Source organism: Macrobrachium rosenbergii, chromosome 51, assembly GCF_040412425.1.
Source record: "Macrobrachium rosenbergii isolate ZJJX-2024 chromosome 51, ASM4041242v1, whole genome shotgun sequence".
Classification (NCBI taxonomy): Eukaryota; Metazoa; Arthropoda; class Malacostraca; order Decapoda; family Palaemonidae; genus Macrobrachium; species Macrobrachium rosenbergii.
The window spans coordinates 52,809,920-52,837,882 of NC_089791.1; the positions used below are offsets into that span (position 1 = coordinate 52,809,920).

The 27,963-nt window shown below is 34.2% G+C and overlaps 1 protein-coding gene across 2 annotated transcripts in view; it reads right to left on the bottom strand.

The window, feature by feature from the left end:
- Positions 1 to 8,805: 8,805 nt before the first annotated feature.
- LOC136833408 (TBC1 domain family member 12-like) overlaps positions 8,806 to 27,963 on the bottom strand; it is a 65,017-nt gene continuing 45,859 nt past the window's right edge. Inside the window, exons 2-9 of one of the 2 annotated variants that reach the window (XM_067095515.1) lie at positions 22,994 to 23,168; positions 18,855 to 18,996; positions 17,145 to 17,262; positions 14,825 to 14,956; positions 13,160 to 13,310; positions 12,852 to 13,052; positions 12,473 to 12,686; positions 8,806 to 11,310 (exon numbers count right to left, since the gene is read on the bottom strand). In XM_067095515.1, coding sequence (XP_066951616.1) covers positions 11,108 to 11,310; positions 12,473 to 12,686; positions 12,852 to 13,052; positions 13,160 to 13,310; positions 14,825 to 14,956; positions 17,145 to 17,262; positions 18,855 to 18,996; positions 22,994 to 23,168 — 1,336 coding nt within the window. In that variant the 3' untranslated portion in view covers positions 8,806 to 11,107. The remainder of the gene's footprint in view (positions 11,311 to 12,472; positions 12,687 to 12,851; positions 13,053 to 13,159; positions 13,311 to 14,824; positions 14,957 to 17,144; positions 17,263 to 18,854; positions 18,997 to 22,993; positions 23,169 to 27,963) is intronic. The other variant, XM_067095516.1, reaches the window with a different exon arrangement.

A 27,963-nucleotide genomic window follows, 5' to 3' on the forward strand; every position in this document is an offset into this window, starting at 1 on the left:
AAGAGCGTCGAACACACTTCTCCCTATTATTAACCGTTCCTTCGTTTTTAACGGAACTCCGGAACTCTTAGATTTAAAAGGATGAATGGTTTTTCTTTTCTTTTTTGTTTTGTTTCAGAAAACGTGTTTTTATAGTTGTTCTTTTTTCAGAGTTTTTTTCGCAACGGATATGTTGCACGTAGGCTCACTTTTTTTTTTTACTACATTCCTTTTATACAAGTTTACTCTTTCATTTTTTCTGTAGGAAGTAAATGTTCTCTAAATGGTTAGGCTAGAACTTCCTAGTTCAGGAAATTCTTTATGACTACGGTTTAGTCTAGGAATGTGAGGCCTATGTCCATGGCAAACCTAATATTTTTCATCATCAGCGGAAATACGAACACGTATCTAAAGCATTTATTCTTGCATAAGATGCTGTAAGTGAAATAATCAGTTGGATAACTTATACCTCAAAGCTCGTAACAGAACGCAAGCACTTTCTTCCCTCCGGCTTGCACACTCGTCCGAACGAGTGCTTCGGCCGTTTTATCTCCTGGCTGGTCGGTCACTTTCTCTGCTTATGACTTGACTTACCGTAAATGTCACTTTCCACCATTTATTTATATTTACCCAAACTCATGTCCTCAGTATTTATGACGCACAGGTATTTGAGGAACTTTACTGCAAGTCCTTCGGATATGAAGTATATTAAGCAACTTTCTCCGAAAGTTTGAACATAAGGTGGTCATTAAAATATGTGACAAGTACACACACTCACACATTATATATATATATATATATATATATATATATATATATATATATATATATATATATATATATATATGTGTGTGTAGATATATATATATATATATATATATATATATATATATATATATATATATATATATATATGTGTATGTGTGTGTGTAGATATATATATATATATATATATATATATATATATATATATATATATATATATATATATATATATATATATATATATATATACACATATATATACTGTATATATCTCCAAACAGCGGTAGCCACAGTTGGAGATAAGTCAATGAGGAGGAGGACATAAAAGACTTGCTGCTAAAAAGGGTCAATTTATTCCAGACGTTTCGAAATGCGCGACTTTAATCTTAAATTTATAGCCCTTTTGTACTTTATATTATTTATTCTGTACAGCACTGAAAATGTGATGAAGACATTACGAAACTTCGGGAATAAATTGACCCTTTTAGCAACAAGTGCTTATGTCCTCCTCCTCATTGATATATATATATATATATATATATATATATATATATATATATATATATATATATATATATATATATATATATATATACAATGGTTCATCGAGTTCTCATTGGGCGGGTGGGTTCCGTTCTCAGCTAGCACTGCTGGCCGTGCGTTCAAATCTCCGAGCAGCCACGAAGAATAAGAGGAATTTATTTCTGGTGACAGAAATTCGTTTCTCGCTATAATGTGGTTCGGATTCCACAATAGGCTGTAGGTCCCGTTCCTAGGTAACCAATTGGTTCTTATCCACGTAAAATAAATCTAATCCTTTGGGCCAGCCCTAGGAGAGCTGTTAATCAGCTCAGTGGTCTGGTTAAACTAAGGTATACTTAACATACACCCTATGTAGGTCTTCCTTTCCTCCTTCATCCCAACAATTCCAAATTATATGCTCTTTTCACAATCGTGTACCCTCCATTTTTCCCCCATGACCAAACCAACTTAAGGCACTTACTCTCCATTTCTCACCACTTTCAGGTCTTCTTATACCACTAATATATGTGCATTAGCATCCCAAGCCATTGACACTTCCTGGGCAGCAATGATCGGGTAGCAGTGAAATTCAACTGCCGGTACATGAGAGAGAGAGAGAGAGAGAGATTCTCAAATCAAATTCAATGGCTGACTCAGAAACTTTGAAAAAACTCATCTACAACGTAACTAAAAACTTAAAATCCGAAAGAATTTACTCCTTGGGAGAGAGAGAGAGAGAGAGAGAGAGAGAGAGAGAGAGAGAGAGAGAGAGAGAGAGAGAGAGCGGGGTGGAATTCTTATCAAATTCAATGGCTGACTCAAAAGCTTGGAAAAACTCGTCTATAACCCAAGTAAAAAATTAAAATCAATGAGAATTACCAGTGAGAGAGAGAGAGAGAGAGAGAGAGAGAGAGAGAGAGAGAGAGAGAGATTTAGCTAAACACATGATTTGCATTGACCTTGGTTATTTGTATGTGTGTGTGTTTGTCTGTGCATGTGTGTGCATGTGAGAGAGAGAGAGAGAGAGAGAGAGAGAGAGAGAGAGAGAGAGAGAGAGAGAGAGAGAGAAAAAAATTTCTCAAAACCAATTCAATAGCTGACTCAGAAAAAGTGGAAAAACTCGTCTGTAACTTTTGTAAAAACGTAAAATACAAAATAATCTACTCGTGGAGAGAGAGAGAGAGAGAGAGAGAGAGAGAGAGAGAGAGAGAGAGAGAGAGAGAGAGAGAGATTCTTGAACCCTCGTTTTGTAACGAGAAAGAAAAACAAGTCGGCCATTTAAGGAAAAGCTTACATTTCCAATCGAATTTTCGAAAATTTCTTTTGAGATAAAAGTAAAGTCCATCTGCAATTAGATTTTATCGTCTGGTAGTTAACTTTTCTTTGACAGCTACTTTTTCTCCCTTTTTTATTGCTTGATCGATTGCTTTTCTTTTTGTAAACACGTAAACCTCACCGTTGGTAAGAGTGAGTCTACAACCATGCGAAATATCAAGGTTAGGCTTCGACATATACCTCTATTTCTCAAGCGACACTGAAGGCTTCTTAATTACTATGGCCGACAGGCTTCACTTCTCCTGTCTCGTAATTCATTTTGGCCATATATAAGAAATAACAAGACTTTAATACCTTGTGTATTTCTTGTAACAAATTCAATTAAATGTCTGCTGTAACCTTAGGCTTTGTCCTTTCGATCTTAAATTAGTTGCGATTGCTTTACCTTCAATATGAAGTGTAGGTAATTGAATGTTGGCTTTATATACACAAAAGACTACACACACACACACACACACATATATATATATATATATATATATATATATATATATATATAATATATATATATATATATATATATATATATATATATAATATATATATATATATATATATATATATATATATATATATATATAATATACATAGTGTATATGTGTATGTATTTTGTATTTGTATATATATATATATATATATATATATATATATATATATATATATATATATATATATATATATATATATATATATAATATACATAGTGTATATGTGTGTATGTATTTGTGTAAGTGTTATATTATATATATATATATATATATATATATATATATATATATATATATATATATATTTATATATATATACATATACTATACACTCCTGGAATATGAGTTCTTTCACTGTAAATCTTATTCTCACAATAGTTACTCTCCTGTAACTTGAAACGAACATCAGTTTTTTTATGATTCTTTTTCTCTGAGTAATCATAAATATGAAGCCAATTTCACAAGTAATATTCTTAGTGCAACTGTTGTACAAATTAGAAAATGATCATGACTGATCTTGTGTCATTTCTCTCCCGTTACCGGTGTCAGGAAAAAAAAAGTATCTCACGAGATAGTTGTAGATTGTCTGATTTCTTTTCTTTTCGGAAGTAACAGTTGATGTAGTTTTTGTAAAACCGGCCAATATTGTACTGCAAGCTTTGGAAATAACTGTAAACCTCAGACCTGATGAGCAAAACATTGCAAATGCTTTTACAATAGATTTCTGTGAACTAAATTCTTCTAAATACAACGGTACATGGCAGTTAGATTTTTATTTTTATATCCTTCATCAGGATATCAAAAGAATTTAGTATCAGAGCAGAATATAACAACTTTTGCTGCCCTATTTATCTTATAAGTTTTGATTACAATGTAATAATTATTATTATTTCTACTGAAAAGTGCACAATTTCACTCACGGGTAACAAATTCTGACAATTTTGGATACCTGCATACATGTGAATAAACATTATGCAAGTATGTATTAGTGTTTGTATTATGCATGAGTAAGACTTTCAGAATATGGAATTCCCTGTCTTTCACTGCATTTTCAAAATCATTTAACCTGGTTCTCATCAAATGTGTTTGTACAGTACTGCAAACCTTCTAAATGGTAATCAATCTTAATTTCTCCAGCCATACTTGTATTGGTCTCTCCACTATAAATACTCCATTAGAAGCACATAGGTAACATTTGTTAACTCACTTCTGGTTCTCTATCCTCTTTCCATATCAAATTTGCTGCAAATTGTACTGCTGGTAAGGTGGTTTTTCTTCAAGTAATAATAATCATGACACTGCAGCTCTTCCTTATGTTGCCTGTTTCCTTATATTGCCTTGACTGAAGGAAACAAAACATTAATCTTTCTCCAACTACAAGCATAATGTTAATATCATCAACCTTACATCTGACTTGGCCTAGTAGTATACTGTCTAAAGGTACTTGCCAAGGACTTGAGCTTTCTTGCTCGAGTTTATATCTCTATGATCAAAATTACATTTCATTTACCCTTTTCCTCTCTCTTTACTTCAAGCTTAGAGCTTAGATACTGCAAGTGGAAAATTACAATAGGTAGTCTTCATTCCTTCATCCTGGCTTAGGTTAGTAGCCAAATAATAAAAGTCCAAATGATATAAAGCCTGTTTTATTTGTTATATGGACAAGTTTGAGATGCAACAAGTATAAAATTCAAACTTCCACATGGGGCCAGGGAAATATATATAATGAAAATGAGACCTAATAACACAGATGAATGTGAATAAAATTCTAGTTTACTGGTACTGTACTGCACTCAGATACAAAACACTAGAGAATATTCATTCTAACTTTCATATACAAATTCAGTTACCAAAAATATGATTTTGAGCAAATGGAAAGTCGAGAAAGTCAAGAGTCTAATGAAACATTTTGCATATTTTGACACAAAATGTCATCATATGAGTAAAAAACAATGTTTCAATATCCAGTCTCTAAAATGAAAATATTTTAATGAAATTCCATCTGAAAATATCACAAAGGTATAAAAAGTTATGAAACTACCGTACCACTGCCAGGCATACTACATATCCTTAATTTTCTTGAATGACAAAGGAACTTTTGAATACACTCTTCCTTATTAAAATGTCAAAGAAGGTAACACAGAATCATATTTACAAACTACAATGCCTAACTCTTGAAAGAATTTTCTTACAAAAGCAAGTACAAATATTCTTTTACAAAACAATAAAACAGTATTATAAAATATCATGTCCGAGGATAACTTTTCATATAAAAGGACTTGTCAAAGACATGACCTGCTAAAATTTTTTGCTAAAACTTGTTCCTTGTTTAAAACTTGTTCCTTGTTTATTGTATCTCTTCATACAGCTAAAGCAGGAGCCATTTCCATTTATGAAATTCAGCAATCTAAGATAAAATTTTAGATTCATATCAAAGCTCGTTATGAAGTTTCTAAATTTTCAAATAATATAAGAGCACACACACAAATATTACAGTACACCCTTGCCAGCCAGTTTTATTAGCAAATCTTGACTTTTCCAATTTTAATTATGATTTTGTCTGAGGACAAACAATAAAGTATATCATGTTCTATGGATTCCAAACCTTCCAAGTTTATGATGAAGTGTAACTGTGCACTGCACATTTATAAGACTAAATTTCAGAAGTGCCTTTGCTTTACAGCTAGTAGCATGGAAGCTTAGACGCACCACCTGTTGATGTTCATGATGGACACATTTTGATCTTGCTTATAATAATATACAATATTAAACTGCATAATTGAAAACAATTACTTTATACAGTTCCTACCTGGTTCTCATTCTGTCCAGCATGTAAGTGTGAGGAGTGCATGTGTTCTCATGATTGTTGTTACTTGGTGACTGGCTACTTCCTATTTTGATGGACTATGATACACTTCTTGGTAACATAGTTCAAAGTATTACAATAAAACAAGAGACTTGAAAACCTGACTGACCATTACAAACTGGAAACATTCTAAACTGCATAAATCACTCTCTAATGAAACCCAGAAATGCAATTACTTTGTTATATCAGTTCCACTAGTAAAGATAGGTATGTAATACCAGTACAATGTTCATAGTCCATCAAAATTTGTGTGAGAGACATGGCTGAAGCCAACATTACTGGGGTAGAACTACAAAAGCAATTGTTTTCTTGGCCAGTGCATGGAAGCAGAGACGCACTACAATGAAGCCATACATGCAAAATTGTGTCCACCTGGATGTTCATGATGGACACATTTGATCTTGCTTACAAATTAAACTGCATACTACTCAAAGAAAAAACAATTACTTTATACTCACCAGTACAATGTTGTTTGGCTACAGTATGTAAGTGTGAGGAGTGCATGGTACACAAATATGTCTCTCAGCCTCTCACGTTGTTGATGGATCATTTTGATGACACTTTGCAACATAGCTGTCAAAGTATTACATACCTATATCTTTTACTAAAACAAGAGACTATAAACAATGAAAACCTGACTGACCATTATAGCAAAACTGAACATTCTAAACTGCATTCTATTATTATCACTTCTAATGTCAAACCCAGAAATGTTTCACGTATGTTTCAAAACATGCCTACCTTACTCTCTGTTATATTTAACAATGCTAGATTTTCCAAGCAAGTAGTTTCTGGAGTGTAACACACAAGCAGCTGACAAGGGAGTACTGCATGTGCATGGTTAGACTTAATGTTTGCGGAATGTTACCTTGAGCTGATGCACTGAAAAGTCACAAAAGTCACTATCAGGAAGTCACTTAAACATAAGCATAAGAGCTTTTCAAGTCAGTACCCCTTCCCCCCCAACCCCCACCCATAATGTCAATTATACAAAAAAAAAAATTGTAAAGAATACCGAGCCTAGTCAGGACAGATATCCCTCACTCAGATCAGAGCCTAGAAGCATTACTGAATTACTACCCTGTTGTTAATGAAGACCTTATCATATAAAGATTACATCATATATAATCTCTCTTCAATAAGTGCTTTGCAATATCCACAAAAAAACTGGATGTTTAATGTTTTAAATGTTACAAGTAGTATTGCAGATTATGCAAAACTATACTATGAAGTGGTATTAATTTGTCATATATATAACATCTTTATTTTTTCAACAAATAAGATCATCAGTAGAATTTCTCTCTCTCCTTCAGCCTTTCTTTATAATAAATGAAAAATTTATAAATGATATCAGTCTCATCTTAAAATCTTTAAATTTAAATCTCTCAAGTCATTAGAATAACGCTAATGTTTCAAAATTGATTTCAATTATAAAAAATATTGTCACTTGATGCCATTTTATAGAAATACAGTACCTGTACTTAGTTTCCCTCTGCATATTAAAACTTACAAAACACTGACACTTACAGATTCCAAAGTTCCATTCAACCAAGTGTCCTATATGCAAACTAAGACTAAAGGGAATAAAATTCATCAAAAAAATAACCTAAGGACAGTGTTGATGCTGAAGTACAATTACTGGTAAAATGGATAGTTTATTCTTGAGTGAAACATACAGTAAGCCTATTGGCAATGATAAAATGGTTTCCAAGATACACAAGACTGTACACTATCTTAACAGCACAGTACGTAGTGCATCTTTTTCATCACAATTACAGTATGAGCTTTAGTAAAATGAAGGAAATTCATCACTTCAATATTGCATACGCTAAAAGGGACCACTGAAGTTAAACAATGTCAAAGATGTGCCAGAAAAATTTTGCAGCTACAAACTGCCATGAGCATCCCAGAAAATATAAAAATGGCAGAAGAATAACTTATGTCCAAGTACAGTATTTAATTCCCAAGTGAATCATATTATTTTGATCCACACAACAATTCAGCAGACCATCTGAGAAGCAAAGAAATTTGAGGATCTTGGGCAGCTTCCAGTGAATTTTGCTGGTGCACTTAATAGCAAATGCAAGCCAGTAAATGAATAGCCTCCTCACTACAGCTATACAGTACTTGAATCAGCTCACTGCATTTCCATGTTCTAACTAATTTCAAATGTAGGTGTCTAAAAGGCACCAAAAAACATGAAAAGGATTAGAAATGCAGCAAAATTTTCCTAAGATATATATAAAAAGTTTCAAATATCACCATTTAATTGTTCTCGGTCATCTCTCGTCTCAAATTATAAAAGTATGAATTAATGTATGGATATTGCCTGCAAGGCTTCATTACAAGGTCTCATAAGTATCTGAAGACCAAAGAAAAATGGAGACAGAACATACCTACACATGGATGAAGTTGATGATTGTGACACAATTCACTCCGGGTCAATATCCATCAGTAAACTTAAAAAAGTATATGTTGGCTGAAATATACCAAATACGAAATCCTGCTGGTATGACTACTAGACTTTGTGGTTAAAGTGTACCAAAAACGAATATTACATACTTTCCCTGCATGTGAAAAACATGATATATTATTGTGGTCACAGTAATATGATGGTATGATGAGTATTAAGTTATCACAGTCCTATAGGATATATATATATTTATATATATATAAAATATGTGAGAAGAGTAATGTCATATGCAACTAGAATGTTTTGCCATACACTCTTCATAACCATAGAGCACCAAAAGAAATTTGAAAAATGATGAGCATAATGACAACATGACTAAGTAGCAGATGGGTAGGGCATGGGAATAATGTTGTGAAGAGTAAGCATCTACACAGGCATAACAGCACTGTATATCGTGTCGAATGAATATTGACATAAGCAGTCACGAGCAGTCTCTACTGCATGCAATAGTGAATTTTATGCTTGTACACATTCTTGCAAGAAAGAAAAATCAACATTACATATTTTCAAATAAAATAACAATACAGTACATATTTTGTATTTCTATAAAAACTTACCTAATAAAAATATAGCACATTTCACAATGAAATTTCAGCTACTCTGTACAAAAATTCCATCTCTGTCAATCACAATGTATTAAATCTAAGAAATAAACACTTCCGTAACTAAAAATGTTATGTAACGATGAGTCTCTATTACAGGAACCAATAAATTGTTTACTTTTTACAATAAAATCACTTTTAATATATTTCTGTTCTTCTTTGGTACAGAGGTTGAATTTTTTCAGATATAATTTCAGATTGTAATTACACTAGAGGCCCATATTCTTGGAAAATAATATAAAAAGGCAAATATTAATGAAAGCATGATTTCTATTATGCATAAATATTCAAAATAACAGACTAAAAGTCACTATTAAGTAAGTGAATATACTCTTTCCCTTGGCCATCAGAGAGTAAACAATAATACAATCAATCTCTACACTATATCTTAATTGCATTACTTGCAAGTTCAAACACCATCATTTTCCACAGCATCCTAAGTTCACTAAAGAAATATTATGGAAGACAAGAAATTTTAATTATTTTAAGAAAGACTTAAAATGCTCACTGACAAAACATTAAAATAAAAAATTTTCAATCACTATCAAGCACAACCTGCAGATTCCACATTCAAACTAATGCTTACCACCTATTAAAATCAGTAAATAAATGCAAAGTATCTGCTATTAGCTCTACCCGCATGAAAAGACTGAAAACTATGCACAGACTTGCATCATTCATTCACATTTTCTACTTATTCACAAGGTGGCATAAACAGCTAATACAAGGGGACTAAATGTACAGGTTTGTGAACAGTCTAATTTTCCATAATAGGTATGAAAAAGATTTTAATGTCTCCATCTAAAAACCCTTTTCATCATAATGTCAAGACATTATAACTCTTAATAACTCTCAACCCCTCTATATTGTTACCCCTCTTATTCCAGAAAAAGGCCACTGTACTTCTGTTGCTGAATGAAGCATAGTTGGGATATACAACCTCACTATAATCCAAATATATTTCAATAAAAAGCCTTCCAAAAAACTGCAGCTTCACATGATATTAACAAACTAACTCATATGAAAGGTATAATCCTTTAAATTTTCTCCTATTGAAGGGCTTTATGTTGTCACAAACAAATCCTGAAAATAATCAGGCAAATGTTAATTATCCACATGAAAAGTGAAGAGGAAAACACTCGGAAGGTTGACAACAACTCAAAACAGCATCTACAGAAGGAAAAACTCAAACCAACCAGAAACACCAATTGCTATCACCAATATATCAAGATTTTACTCCAAACTAAAACAGATCTTTAAAAGACTGGCTTGAAAAATTAAGGATATCACCACTAATAAATATCAATTACATACAGCATTACCTGTAGTAGAGAAAGTCAAGTATTAAAAGAAAACTAACTTAAAAGTTGCAAGGGAAATCTGACAGGCTATCAGGTACCTACATTTTTATACCTTAATAGCCAAAGAAAGAGTACATTCACTTAACCATATAAAATAGCAAAAAATGACGACAGAAATAATATGAACCTGTTGATGATACCTGAATTTCAAATTATCCAAATGTCTGTTCCTTTTTATAATGTGAACGATGTACTCTCAGAGAGAGTGTATGTTTGATAAAAATTCTGTGATGTGCTTGAAAATGGAAGAGGTTAACACTACATTAACAAGTAAATTGGGGAAAAATTTTTACGATTGTGTCACCAACGCACTGAAGCCTATTAATGACATGAACAATACGACTTTGATTACATACTCTGCTATTCACTGACGATGATCCATTCACAGATGAAATGCTAGAACACCAAGTAGCTTTAGTGGCAAAATTCATACCTCATACCTCAAAGTACCAGAAGAAAGAGCAACATGTACAGGTCTAGAAAGGGTGAGATCTTGAACTTCATAAATATAAGCTTACTCCAGTCTAAAATACATCTAAAGACTCCAATAAAGATATGTCTCTGGGTGAAAAGTCACACATCTTAACTGATGAACAGAAAAAAAATCCAAATAAATATCCTACTGACTATAAGATCTCTATAATCTCAAAAACAAATTTTTCAGAAAAAATAGACATATAAAACACACAAAAAAAAGCAAAGACCGTCATAAGCTTTCATACTGCACTGCCTGCAACTGCACCCATGTGTGCTTGTAGTATTTGTGAAAATGTGCGCTTGTGGGCGGATGTTCGGACGGATGAAATGGCCCGGAACAAAGCATCGACACATAGGTCCTCTGGTAATCTTGTGAGGAACTGAGCAGCTGTAGCAGTGCACTCTTGGTTCATGAGTGATGTCTCATACAACTTAAGGATTCCTGTGGATAACACCAAAAGAAATATTTGCACCTGAGTAGGATTATGGGTTATATTTACCAGTGCCTATCACTTACTGTAATTACCATATCAATCCTATTTCAAAAGTTATGAAAAAATATAAATAAAACCTTTGAAAAGAGGAAGCCATCACTCCAGAATACTGTTAAAACTTCTAAGACACAAAGTCTTATTATATACTTGGTAATTAATCTTCACCCAAACAGGTATAGCATCTCGTACAAAACTCTTGCAATTACTAGTACTTTTAAATGAGGGTTTGAAGAGGAGACTGGCAATGAATGCTTACTGAAGGGTGGGCCTTGTTATTCAAACCTTTTACATATTTGTTGAATCAGGAAGCTACCGCCTTGAATATTGTAGAGTAATTTCATTTTAGCAATACAGCTATCAGAATAGGAGGAATGATTATCATGGGACAAGATATCTTGTAATACTTCTAAGGGATATATCATACACTAATAAATACAAAAATTAACTGCTAAAACTACCGGCTCATCTCTTGAATGTTTCATCTTGCTGACAAGATTGAATAGCTAAATGACTACGTTATCTATAGGCAACTAATAAATGCAATGAAATTATGAGCTTGCCACCTACAATAAGCTCCTTTTAAGATTACTGTTATGATGATTATTATTACTAGTGAATTTGAACACACAAAGTGACTTTCCACACTTCCTAACACAGTACCTACAATAACTAACAAGCTGGAATGATGGATCATGGTGTTCCTGTGCCCTCATATTTTAAATTTCACAAATCCAATACCCCTACAGTTTGTATAAGTTTGGATTCACCAAACTTCTCTATTCCCATTCTACTGAAACTAAAATTGCACAGCTGTACTCAGTAACTAATGATATACACAGGTATACAATACTCCATAAATGCTGATTATATTGTGCATGTTGTGCAACATGAATCTGTAATATTGTGAAGTTCTAACACTTACAATATAATCTTTTAGAGTCGATAAAAAACATCGCACTAGCATTAAAGAACCTAATTAACTTTATTTAAATGTTCCTTTCAATGAAGTGTGCTTTGGTGAAAGCTGTATCTATAATTTGACATTAATGGAAATGGAAACAAAAATGGCAGTCTTCAAAAAAACAACAGTAATAAAGATATGCCTCTTACCTATTGCAGCTCGAAATAGAAACTCCTCTCCATCTCTGAGGTAAACATCCCATATTCTAACAGCAGCATCTATTGGCAAAGGGCGTGAAAACACAGTTAAGAGCCAGTCTAGTATATATAAGTCAGGTGTGACTCCGATATTTTTTAGATGCTCAGCTACTGAGGGAAGGTTTACAGCTAACAGCTCTTCATACGTTTGATAATAAGCACACATCTGATGAAGGGAGAAAAGAAAGATAAGTTATTCTGTTTAAGAAATCTTCTGGATGTAATGATACCATATTTGTACTTCAGTGAAGAATGATTTTACAAGACAAAACTTCAACACATCAAACTCTGCAATTCTTTTTTAGTGACTACAAGCAGTCGACCACATTACCATTGGTTGATCAACACGAAAGAAAGCCATGTGGGCTGGTCGATTAAGTAAGTTTGAGAAGGCAATAAATGCGTCAGACTCATCCATGTTGAGCAACAATGTAGCAGCTAAAAACGACATCCCCTGTACATAGCCAACATCAGGACGGTAGCAGGCATACGCTCCAAGAATGTGATGAAGTGGGTCGTGGTAGGGACCTCCCTGCAAGAGAAAGAACAGGTTTTAAGTCATACATCTAACGGTATCTCTAGTTCAACATGTAATGCATTTTTGGAAAAACAACAGGAAAAAGAAGAATGGAAAAATACCTTCTGAAATATACACAGATGTGGAAATGTACGAGATACATCCAGATGAATGAGGTCAATGGTTGCTTCTTGGTCACCAGGGTCACTGATGATGTCATCTTGGCTAGCCACACTTCCACATTCACTTAATGTTACCAATTTATCCATTGACCTGGAAACAAAGATCAAGTAATTCGATGTTTGCTACTTCATTTGATGTATAATCTGATATTTCTTTTCAGGGACAAATATTAATATTAGTGCCAGAAATTTTAATAATCAGTACACTGATCTGTTTTATGCATGCCTTCCTTTATGTGTGAAGATTTAAACATTATTTACAAAATGTGAATGCTTACCAGCATTAAAGGCACCTAACAGAAGAAAGTTTAAGTTTTTAGTTATTAATACTGCATACAAGTAATCAACTCAAGACTAGTTTCTTCTTAAAACAAAATTAATTATAAATATGACTTTAAAATAATTCAGGTAAACTGCATTTCTGCTTCAGTTTTTCCTGTGGAAAAGGATTAAGTGGCATATTGAGTAAATCTTGTTACACTGCAATACAAAGAACTGGAATGGCATTTAACATATACTGTAAATTTTAGTCCTGAACAATGCAAGAAGTTTTCACATAAGATAAATTGCATTTTGCCTCCAAAAAAGTTATTTATTTCTGTAAACATACTAAGTTATTCCTGCATAAATAATGACCTCCCCATAATATAGAATCAGCTCCAAAAATCCTGTCTTTAATGCAATTCAACTTCTCAAATTCAGTTTAATGACATTCATCTAGAAAGTGAGTACCAGTGTTTCAAATGTCATGAACAAATAAACAAATTTTATAAGGATAAAATTTGTAGAGGTATACCTATTAGTGAACCAAACCTACAAAACCTTAAATATTAGACTAATATTGATATCTTTTTACATGAATGAAAAACAATAATTGGAAAATATTTCACTACTTTTCTCATACAATTTCAAAGGACATACTTCCTCTCCAGGAAGTACTGTATGTCCTTCCAGGAAGGAAATGCCAAAATCTCCATTTAAAAAACAAGTTAAAGGAAAACAATAATGTATAAATAATAATGAATAAAAAAAGTACCAGATTAAGACATTTAATGAGCATTAATTAACTATTTAATTCTTCAGTGGAAATCACTTGCCAACATAATGTCAAAAATGAAAACAAAAAGAACCATCAGCAAGGTTGTAATTTGGTAAGGACAAGTGTGAGTTGTTCAAAAATACTTCTTTTTAAAAGTTGTAAGATTTTTAATTAGATGCTATTCAAATCATCCTACTATCTTCAGCAGTTATATCTAAATACTGTACTGTACTAGAAGAGAGTCATGCCAACTGTACTTCTAAAGTAAGTGGACATTCTGTTTCAGTCTCCCCATCACAAAAGTATTACAGTCTATAAAAAAGTACCATGCAGATGTGTGGGTGATAGTTTTAGGAAAAAGAATTTTTCTGGTTTGTTTACATAGTATTCAAAAGAGAAGAATCCTTTGCAGTATACGGTACTTCTGAGCGTGCTTACAGACAACACTAAATAACACTATTGTAAAATTTTGTAGTTACAATCTACACACTGATTCAGTCTCCTTTGATCTTCAGCCAATAACAACCACTGAAACAGAAGAGACACAGACTCTGATTATATATTACCTTTGCACCATAATATTGTACAACTGAGCAGTTACGTTTAGTTCATTCCCAATGGCCATTTTCCACACTTTCCCTCGCACACAAGATGGGAGGCCGTGCCACCACAACTCTCTGCATTTTTTATGAGTATGCCTGGAACAAATAGAAAAGTAGCATGTTTTCAGAGCAGGATTTTCTCTCCATACCATGTTCTATTAGGGGGCTGTAAGAACTTTTTTGCTTATGTTTCCAAATGAAATATTTCTGAAAATTTTTGAAGATTGCTTAGGAAAAATTTATTCTTATACAGTACTGTAATATTAATAACACAACCATTACTCAAGTAATACTTACAAGTACCCCTCAGATACTAATGTTACTTTCACATGATGAACAAAGCATAATGAAAACTGTTGAATATAAAAGTACCAATGTTGCTTCCAAACCTGACAAAGCATTCTTCACCCAATTAAGATTACCAAACAAAATAATCAGAATCATTTGTACAGTACTTTTAACCAGAGGTTTGAAGAGGGGACCAGCAGTACATGTTTACTGAAAGGTAGACCTTATGCAATCCTCTTACATTTTTGTTGTGGTTCAGGAAGATACTGCCTCAAAATACTGCAAATGCATTTCAGCAATACAGCTATCAGAATAAGAGGAATTATTATCATGCAACATAATTTCCTGAAATCCTTCTGCATGAAATATCAACTGTTACCTAAATAAAATACCACATATTCTTGTCAGTCAAAGTCCTAACTTTCGCCTCATCACTTCACAAAACTTTATCAGCTTTCATCTCTATTCCAATCATTCCTATTAAGCACAAATTATGAAGTCTTTTGCCATGCATAATTTAAATCTTAAATATTTTTTATCCTATAATGTTACCTGAAACTGGAAGTTTACACAAAAAATCCCACAGTACAGACTTAATACATGAAATGAGCCCATTCCTATGCATTCTTCATTTAAAAGCACAGCAGAGAAGTCAGGTCAACTGCAATTTCAATCTTAAATAATATATTAAATGTAAAGCTCGATTCTCTACTGACTTTTGGTTATTTATACTACAGTCCAGCAGAACTTGGCCCAAGCATAAGCATGATGTTCAATCCTGTACACTTAATTTTCACTTCAAATCAGACTGAAAGCAATGAAATACTGGAAAATGAATGTGATTAATAACCCTTTCACTTAAAAATCATTAGAAGCAATGATTAATTTACCATCACTAACTCCTGGCTGACACAGTAATAATGCTGTATTACAGAGTTAAAAGGTTCTTGTGAGTCTGGCAAGTCTCCCATAAAAAGCCATACACATGTTCCATACATTGAATGTACACTCGGAAACCACAATCTCAACCCCACCTAAATCGTGCTCAAGTTTATGAGTGGAGCCTTTCTGGACAATGAACACGCCAACTATCACAGATTGAAACACACTCGAACACCTTTGAACTCTTCCGGATTTTGCTTTGGCCATTTTTTTTTTTTTTTTTTTAATGATTCTGCTGCATATAATGCAAAGCAGTCATGGTATGATTATATAGACAACACTGTGTTGAATTCTACAACCTGTATAATATCGAAACGAAGAAAAATACCGAAACTGCCAGGTTGTAGTTAGGAATGGGGGGAGGGGGAGGGAAGGGTACAGTCTGTCCAGAACGGCCCTGCTCATAAACTCGGAGCACGACCTAGGTGGGTCGGAGATAGTGGTTTCCGAGTGTACAAGCACAGTACCAATAAATCACAAAAATCCAATACTGTTTCAACATTGTTACATAACAATTTTTTTCCATCCTCTGCCAAAGTTTGGAGCCTTGTTCTACTTCTGTTTTCTCAAAACTACCACACTTGAAGAAGCAGGTCTATGTATCTTTATTTCATTGTTGAACACTGCTCTCCTTCTCTCCCTTTTTTTTAAACTTTTCTTCATGGGAACACTGCAATGTTCATGGAGCTCGCCATATCATTAGAAAAAATGAAATAAAATAAATGCAACTTTCTGCATCTCCCTTGTGGGGGTCCAGGGGCCAGCCAGGTCAGGACACAACGTCTGAGGTTAAGTTAGGTAAGGGTAAGTCTGGCTAGGTCCTACTCCCTCTGAAATCCTACAGCTGAAATGCCTACTAGGCCTACAGTAGCCCTGACCCCTTACCTTGCATTTGCTCCCCTAGGTCCTTACAGTACCCCTTATTCCTTGTAACAACTTACCACACATACAAGCTACATATCTTTATGCAAACATATGCCCATATAAGGCTGCCTTATTCTAAACCATCATCATTCTATACTCCATGTGACAAACGTAATAACAGCCAACTCACATAGTTTCCCATTTGGGAAGGAAATCGTTATTCCAAGTGGCAACAGCAGCTGCCAGCTGCTCCTCCTGGCGTTGAAGGTTAGCCTGGGCCTTCTTTCTTTCCTTTGCTTCACGTAATTCTGAAAAAGCAGAGAATCTCAATTCAGCATCCCTTACTAAATTCATACATACAAACTGAATGAGCATTGCAAATATTCAAACTCTTCTATTATGGTATTCATAAAAACTGGTAACAAATTTATTACTGCACGGGTCAGTTCAACTTTCAAAGGAGTAAGGTTTAATAAGAAATAGACATCTTGATATATAAGTACATTAGCGTAAAATAAGGGCTTAATAATGTAATTATTCTAGTATAGACTCAACCACTGAATAATTTCTGGACTTTTTATGACATGGCCCAAAGGATATGTTCTTGGACACGCAAGGGCAGAAACAAGATAAAGGAGTCGGTCACAAAAGATAGAAGGCACAAGTATGTATAACAAACATGCATTCTGAATGTTGTAGAGATCAAAAGCTGTGAACATTGTACAAGACTTTACCAGTAGCCATGGCAAAATGATAAGCATATGAAGGGCTGGAGAGATAGACAGGTCAATTACTAGGTACAGCTGGACTTTAAACTGGTAGTATGAAATTACCTTTATTAGTGTTACATTATCTGTGTGTGGGTGTGTGTGTGTGCATGAGAGAGAGGAATGCTCTTTGTTGATGAGAGGTGAAATGTGAGTGAAAATGTCTAAACTTCTTCTGAGCTTTAAACATTATGTATTTGAAAAACTATGAGATTAAAATTCAAAAGAAAAACAAATGAAGTAAAGCCATCTTTACTGAAGTATCTGTGAGAAATACTGAATTCCACCCTCACTGACATGTCAATCACTTTATCAGTGATATATCACGAATGTCTTCTCATATCACTAAAGGAAAATTTCCTTCTTCTAAAAACTTGATACTAAATTTGTGCAAGCACTAAGAGATAAACATGAGTACAGGCTGTATTGTGTGAAAATAACACATATTCAATTTGAGGCAGGTATGGACAAATGAATGTGTAAAACGTGTGTTTTCAGGCACAGAACACCTGTCTCCTCCCAAACCGAAGGGGGAAAGCAATATGATCCAAAAGCAATACCTAGAGAGTAAATTCTCAATACAGTGATAAGTAACATGAATTTATAAAAAAAAAAAAAAAAAAAAAAAAAAATTGCTGAGTTGCTTAGTAGTCCCCAGGCAAGGTTAACATACTATGAACTTTCTTGAATACTTCATAAAATTTTATTTACAAGTTTCTGCTCATTCGTCGTTGTGTTCAACACTATGACAGCAATTCACTGTAACTTCTCTTTAAGACTTATTTGTATATAATAATAATAATAATAATAATAATAATAATAATAATAATAATAATAATAATAATAATAATAATAATAACTGGAATTGGAATATACAATTTAGACCAAAGGCCAATCGCTGGGACCTATGAGGTCATTCAGCAATGAGAATAATGTTGAAACAATCGTTAGGAGAGGGTGGAAAGTAAGATGGAAGAAACAGAAAATGAACGGAGGTACAGTAAAAGAAAAGAAAGTGGTTGCAGTTAGGGGCCTAAGGGACACTACAAAGAACCTTAAGTAATACCTGAAGTGCACGTGTGAGGTGCACTGACGGCAATAATAATAATAATAATAATAATAATAATAACCACCTTTCTTCTTGGCTGCAGAGACCATCTGCTGGTACTCCTGTTTGTGCTTGAGTTGTTCATGAGCAGTCTTCGCTGGTAGGTTATTGGGCCTGTTCTCCATGATCAAACCAGCGCTCCCTGCCTCCAACTCGCTGTTACGTGCCTGAGGAAAGAGACAGAGTGAGTGAGTCTGTAACACATGGCTAGAATACTGATTTAAAGGGGGTACATCTATATTCAAGTAGAAAATTTGTCTGAATGGTCGAAAAATATACCGGATTTTACAGATCTGTATTTTTCCAAGAAAATAAATGATGTTTCTTTCACAATTAAGTGGGAATGAAAAGTGATGTTACATAACAGGTTATTAAATCATAATAAAGGCTTCATTTTTAAGTCAGAATGGATGATATAAACAGATAAAAAAACGTCCTCCTCCAAATGTTTTCATTATTTCCACATGCTTGGAACTGTAATTGATTAAGGAAGACTGAAATGTGTACCTTTTACATTAAAGTTTAAAAGAAATGCTTGCTAATTTCACTCCTTTATGAGTAGCCTACATGCGATTCAAGCTTACTCCTTGACGCGGACTGTGACCACGTCACGGTAAAGTACTAATCTGTTCCGACGGGAATACGAACACACGCTTTCGTAAAAGGAGCTTCTTGGCGTGAGGCGCACTGCTGCGGCGGTCACTGCCCTGACTGGCAAAACAAAATCCTATCGGTTGGTTAGGCCTACAAACCACTCGTGACCTAAGCTGGCTGAGCTCTTCTTTACGCTGAGAAACTCAATTTACGAAAGCCTAGGTTCGTATTCCCGTCGGAACAAATTAATATTTTACCGTGACGTGGTCACTTTCCGCGTCAAAGAGTAAGCGTGAATCGTACGTAGGCTATTAGTAAGTGAAAAGGACAAGGATTTCTTTTCAACTCGAATGAAAAGGGTAGACTTTATAGTCTTTCTCACTCAATCATAGTTCCAGGCACGTAGAAATAATGAAAAAATTTAGAGGCCACTTTACGATCTGTTTACAGTACAGTATATCACTCATCCCGATATAAAACCCAAGTCTGTGTTGTGATTTAATAATTTAATAAACTGTTATCTAAAATCCCTCGTCATTTGCACTATTAAGAATTACGAGGATTTCTTCTAAACTCGAATGAAAAGGGCAGACTGAATTCTTTCCCAGTCAATCCTAGTTCCGAGCAACAACATTTATAGAACATATTTTGATCTTTTATCACCTATCCCGATATAAAACCAAATCCTCTGTTACGATTTAATAACCTGTTTTCTATAATCAATTCTCATTCGCACTGTTATGAATTACGAAAGTATTGCAATTGCCAAACGTTTCACGAGACCTTTTGTGATCTTTTAGTCACCCATCCAGATATAACACTGAAGTCTTTATTATGATTTCATAATCTGTTATCTAAAGTCAATTCTCACTTGCACTATTATGATTTACGTAAGTCATTTCCAAACATTATTTTTCATTTATTTACAGTGACGCCAAAGTGCATAAAAGTGACCTGTAATTCTCTTGATACAGCAATAAACTGGATATTCGTGCAACCAGTTTAACCAATATAAAAAATAATGTATTTTCCGTCACCTATTAATAATGCATATTTTTGCTGAAGATATCTGTCACAACTTCAATTTCAACCCTTGTCTCTTCAAGGGTTAGACGGACAACTGGATATGTTAAGTTTACGTAACATTTAATTCTGATCCACACCTTCAATTTGAATTTGAGAGTTACCCTCATTACATGACCGCTATATCTTAATTTATGCCAAAAGAATGTTCGATGGTTTACTAGACTGTTACAAAAAAAATCGTCAATGGTCGAAAGCTCCCTTTCTTTAACCTTTTGTATTTTGGAGAAATACATTCGCTCATATACATTATTGTAGCTTGTTACTTATTTCCAGTCAAAGTATAGTGATGCACCATATATATATATATATATATATATATATATATATATATATATATATATATACAGCTATATATACATATATATATATATATATATATATATATATATATATATATATATATATATATATTTCAATCAGTAAGCTACAAACGTCCTTTAATATCAATTCGCTCTACACTCGAAATAATATATTTTCATATATGTTACCGAAGGAATTTTTAGTTGATAATAAGTTCGTCGTCTCGTGGGCTCGAGCCAGCGAAGACAAGAACTCAGGACTACAGTGGACGCATTTTAACCCACGCGGCCAGCAAGTGAGGTTCGAGCCCACGGGACGACGAACTTATTATCAACTAAAAAATTTACCTTTGGTAGCATATAGCAAAATATATTATTTCAAGTAAACATGGATATTCAGAGTTTTTGTAACACTGATGAATATGAATCACAGTGATGTGATAAAAAAGTCATATATACAGTATATATGTATATGTATATGTATATGTATATATATATATATATATATATATATATATATATATATATATATATATATATATATATATATATATATATATATATAGAGAGAGAGAGAGAGAGAGAAGAGATATCCATAACATTCTATAAAACTATCCAAAACCATTACATATCTTCGATGTCACAAGCGTTCGTGGAAGGTGTCAATCAGAGCCTGACATCTTAACACGAACTGCTGCGAGAACATTCAACCATTTTCTCACTCGACAGACTTCCCAAAATTCCTGAAGTTCCTACTCAAACTTTACGGAGGAGAAAAAGTCTGCTCCTTGCGAAAACGAAGAATTGCGTTTACCTCTCCTTAATGAAAATGGTCTAATATTTCTGCTTAAAGGATAAAGGTTCCACGTTCCAACTGAGCGTAAAAAACGAAATACTATGTTTTCTAAGTCTAATATTTTCTTAAATGAGAATGAATTTCGTTATTGTTTTTAGCGCGAACTGTTAAATACTTTTCATGAAAAAATAATAAATGCCAACATTTTCTTCCTGTATTAAAAACAAAAGTCCGAAAGATCTCCGATTATTCTTGGTAAATAGCAAGTTGTACATTTTCTTATTCATGGTAAATATAGAGATGTACATTTTTTTTATTCAAGGTAAATACAAGATGTACACTATCTTTACAAATAACTTTTCATAATCCCGTTTTCTATGTTGTCACATGATCAAAATAACCAACATAATCACGTTATTTGCACATTACGGCACACACAAACACATATACGGCGCATGCGCACTTAATCATTTACTATACATAAAACAATTTTTGTGCACACAATGATTGTTACAATTTTGGTTGGTCTTCAGATAGGGATTAATTCAAATACTGTATTACCCAAGGTGAGGATAGAGACATTTAACAAAAATTACTTTTGCATGTAATACAATGGTTTTATATTCTTTTACTCCATTTTGCAGCGACTAATGCGTTCTGGATAATACAGCACCTTTTATTCAACCACATTTGTTACTGCAGTGTGTCAACATAGTTTTAACACATCCAAACCTCCTATTCCCCTTATCCGAGGCTTTAGAATCTCATATTCTCCCATCAGGACCAAACCCCATCCCAAACAATAACTCATCTTATCACATACTGACTACATTTGCATTATGATTACACCACTTGGGTAGCTGAAACTCTCAATATATAGAATAATAAATAAAATAAAGCAAAAGAAGGGAGGTACCTTAATCATTATGTCAAAACAGCTTTTATTATGCCACCCTCTCCTCTTATAAGGCCTCAGAATCTCACATTCTTCCATCTGGACTAAACTACATCCAAAACAATAACCCAGATTACCACATACCGGCATACTGACTATATTTCCATTACGATTACACCATTTGGGTAGCCGAAGCCTCCCATACATTGATTAGGAAAGAACATAATGGAAAGGAAAGCGTACCTTTGCCACCTTGCCAATATAGCTTTTAATATACTACCCTCTCCCTTTCCCCTTATCCGAGGCTATAGAAACTCACATGAATCTTACATTCTCCCATCAGGACCAAACCACATCCAAAACAAAATAAATCACCTTATCACACACTTTCATATTAACCACAGTTCCACTATGATTACACCATTTTGGGTAACCCAAACCTCTCCATGTACAGTATTGAATAATAAGGTAATTAAAGGAAAGGAGGGAATTACCTTGATATCGGGTGACCTCGGAGCCCTCGGCGAGGGCCTGGAGAAGATCCTCCAGCCCGGGGAGGAGGAGGTAGTGCCCGACACAGGCGACGAAGGGATCGGCGAAGAGGACGTGGAAGAGACGCCATCGCTCGCGTTGCTCCCTCCATCTTTGTGACGCCACGAAAATAGGTTTCTGGAAGTTAAAATGAAGAGTTAACTCACGATACGAACAAATCTCAGTTTAAATTCTTATAGTAACGTGATCTTAATACATAACTGAATAATTGGAAAAATTCACAAATTATCTGAACAATTCTCGAACATTGTTACCAATACGTAACTAGCATCACCAATCCCAATTCCCTTAAACAATCACAACTCATTCAACCAAGCCGCAACTTACATGGAAGTGCTAAACTGTGTCAGCAACACTTTCCCGAGTGGCTCTTTGCCAGAGGCGGAGGATCGCATGGCACTTTCCTTCAACACTTGATACGGTACGGGCAGTGCCACCAACACTCGCTATCGTTTAATTGCGCTTCGGAAATAATCGACTGTCAATTGTTCGTGACAAGTGAATACCCTCCTTTCCATTCCCTCCACGAAACAATGCACATTTTCTGATTAGATTACGGTTTACCATAATAATGAATATAATAGATAAGCCTCCCAGCTGTGTATCGCCAGTTAGTCCATGCGATTAAAATGTGTTGGTCTGTTGGCTTACGGAGGCCAGATGAGATGAAGGCCTAGGTTTGCGCAAAAGGAAATATAGACCTAGTCTTTATGCAGCTACGTAATTAGGCCTAAAATCTTTAAGCAGCTAAGTAATTAGGCCTAAAATCTTAAAATAGCTAGGAAATTAGGCTTAAAATCTTTATGCAGGTAGGTAATTAGGCTTAAAATATTTATGCAGGTATGTAATTAGGACTAAAATCTTTATGCAGGTTGTAATTAGGCCTAAAATCTTTAAGCAGCTAGGTAATTAGGCTTAAATTCTTTATGCAGCTCAGTAATTAGGCTTAAAATCTTTATGCAGCTTGGTAATGAGGCTGACAACTTCCCCAATCCATTTTTCTGTTGGTCAATATCAACCCTATGGTTCACACCAGGCCTCTCACTCACTCTCACACAACCGTACTGGCATAAGGACACCATATCCTGAAATACTAACCACCTTGCGTTACGACTTAAGTTTAAGCCTATGTTTACAGGCTGAGTAATCTTCAGTTTCAGTAATTTACTTTGCTCAAACTGGCTCTGCGTCACCTTTACTGCATTTACAAAAAAATCCCTTACATTTTCAATAATGCATCAAATGAGTAGACCCTCTTCTACACAAGTTCTGTTCAAGAGAATGGCAGCATCTATTGAACTGATTTTAAACAAGGTCAATTCTTCTTACTGTTCTCTTTTCTTCAAAGATAATATCTGCTAAAGGGTGGACGATGTACATAGACTGGATAAGAGGAGAGGCAAGAATTTTGAATCTGGTCACTACTACCAGTAGGAGTTTTGAATCTGGTCACTACTACTAGTAGGAGTTTTGAATCTGGTCACTACTACTAGTAGGAGTTTTGAATTTGGTAACTACTACTACTACTACTACTTCTTCTTCCAGTTAAAGGAATGAAGGTCGTTGCAGCTAGGGGCCAACCCTACTTGAATCATGACTACAGCGCAACGCGCGAGGTTCACTGACGGCACTAAACCTCCCCCCCCCGCCACAACGATAAACGAAAGATCAATTAACGCAAATCCACTCAACTAAAATCTTTCGTAATTACATAACGCACCCAAATAGCATAGAAAACCAAAGCGTAATCGAACAGCAAGACACCAAACGAGTTGACGTGTAGTGAGGCACACACCGGAAGCATCAGACCATAACAGATAATGAAAGTTAATATTAGCCTTATTATATTATTACTATTCAGAAGATGAACCCTATTCATATGTAACGAGCTCACCACAGGGGCCACTGATTTGAAATTCAAGCAACAAAGAATGTGGTGTTCACCTGAAATAAGTAACAGAAGGTAATAGCAAATACAGATTATTATTATTACTATTATTATTATTATTATTATTATTATTATTATTATTATTGTGTTATTATTATTATTATTATTATTATTATTATTATTATTCAGAAGATGAACCCTGTTCATATGGAACAAGACCACAGGGGCCACTCATTTGAAATTCAAGCTTCCAAAGAATATCACGAAACCTAATAATAATAAAACTTTATAATACTTAGTACCATATAAAAAGTTTCAAAGACTCGTAAAAAAAATTATCCGTCACTTATGAAAGAAGAACTCTTACGACACTGAAAAAAAACAGAATAACAAATATTCCTTTCACAAGAGTTAAAGAGCAAACACAAAAACCAAAACTTACGCAACACTCGGAGGACCAATGTTGACAGATGCCCCGATCAGCTGATCATAAAAATTCCACAGAGGGAAGCCTCTTTATCCCAGGGGTATAAAGATCGACTTCCACTGTTGCTGTGACTCCAGTAAACGACATAAATTATACGAGAAGTCACCAGTGTAAATCACATATGATAATTCACTCGTCAGCAAACGGTAAATGACAAAAAAACAAATATCAAACTTCACACAGACGCGAATATTTATACTAAAAGCACGACAAATACTGTTGACGTAACGCCAGTAAACGACATAAATCAACAACTATATAGTCACCAGTGTAAATCACATAAGATAAATCACTCGTCAGTGAACGTTGCTAAATGACAACAAAATCAATATTAAACTTCACACAGACAAGAATATTCATGCTAAAAGCACGACACATCGAGACTCCGGTATCGCCACCGACGCTAGCTGAGGACCTTATAACGAATTCCTCTCCCCCCAGCGGGCGTGACGTCATTCGCCTTCATGAGATGCGGTATGCGCATGAGCACTCTTTCAATCACCTCCTCGTTATCTTCGTCAACGCTTTTGATTATCATCGCAGGTTTATAATTGCCCTCTACCCACGGAGGCGGCTGTGGTACGCGCTGTGTAGCAAGACGTGAATCTGGATGGTGTACGATGCTTTTGTTTACACACACAAACACACACACACACAACATATATGTATACATACATAGGCCTATATATATATATATATATATATATATATATATATATATATATATATATATATATATATATATATATATATATATATATATATATATATATATATATATAATGCACACACACACACATACTCACGTAAAGGCAAAGGCTTCAGGAATGAAGCAGAGAGCCAATAACCAAACAATCAACTTGAATTTCGCGCGTATATATACAATATACACCTATATGTAAGTATACGCACAACAATCAGCATGCAAATAAACACAGTATACACAGTACGCACCCATGTGTATGGTGACTGCATGCAAATACACACACGAACAACCGTACTTAATAAAACTTAGAGGTCACGGTAGCAAGAGCACCAAGGCCAATATAACAACGAAGGCTACAACACTTGCGTAGAAATTTCAAACAAGTGAATACGCACAGCGATATCAGAGGGTGCTCTGCGCATGCGCAAAAACGCACTGACAAAACAACGTTTATTTCCGTCCCCGAAAGGCCTGAGAATTCTCTTCCTCCTGCTATATTCCCCTGATTTTTGTAACTTTCTTTTTCCTTGGAAACATCGCAGTATTCAGTTTAAACGGGTTTTTCTAATTTTTGGCTCCATGAGAGAGAGAGAGAGAGAGAGAGAGAGAGAAGAGAGAGAGAGGAGTAAAGCAAAGTATACCTTAGTTTTGCCAGACCACTGAGCTGATTAACAGCTCTCTCTAAGGTTGGCCCGAAGGATTAACTTATTGTACGTGGCTAAGAACCAATTGGTTGCCAGCAGCAGGACCTACAACTTATTGTGGAATCCGAACCACATTATGGCAGAAATGAATTTCTATCACCAAATAAATTCCTCTAACTCTTCATCAGCCGGCCGGGAACGAACTCCAGCCCATCAGTGACAGTCTGAATGAGAGAGAGAGAGAGAGAGAGAGAGAGAGAGAGAGAGAGAGAGTGCTTCAATATAAAAAGTATTTTGGCGTCGATGATCATCTTTCCTGCTCCGCTAATTAACTAAACAAATAAATAGATCGTTATATAATATATATATATATATATATATATATATATATATATATATATATATATATATATATATATATAAAATATATATGTGTGTATGTATATAAATGTGTGTGTATATATATATATATAAATATATTTATATATATATATATATATATATATATATATATATATATATATATATATATATATATATATAATATATATATATATATATATATATATATATATATATATATATATATAATATATATATATATATATCTCGGCCAAAGTGAACATGGATGTCACTAGAGTAATGTCACACAAACACGTAATTAGTGATTATCCACCCCCCACGGAATCTTCAAAGCTCACGATGACGTGAACTGTTATTTGGACACAGAAATATACATCATCACCATCATCATCAAACTAACATCACTATTTTTAGGGACACTATTAAATCCCATAAACTTATAGTTAATTTTTATAGTTATTTTTCTGTCATCAACTTTTAACAGAAGCTCCCTATTCACTCACGTTCACAAATTACTATATCTATAGTCACTCCGATATCACCATTACTTTATGGTCAATCCATACCATGAGATTAAGGTCTTAAGGTCATCAATCTTGGTGAGGCAATATCTGAGATAAGGTCACCAACGGCCTATCGTAAAGACCGCCATATCTACGGGAGTGTCCCCGATGGAAATCTGATAATCATCAAATGCTATGGGTTGGGATGATGAGTCATCAAGGGGTTTGAAATCACCTCTATTATTATTATTATTATTATTATTATTATTATTATTATTATTCAGAAGATAAACCCATATGCATATGGAACAAGCCCACCAC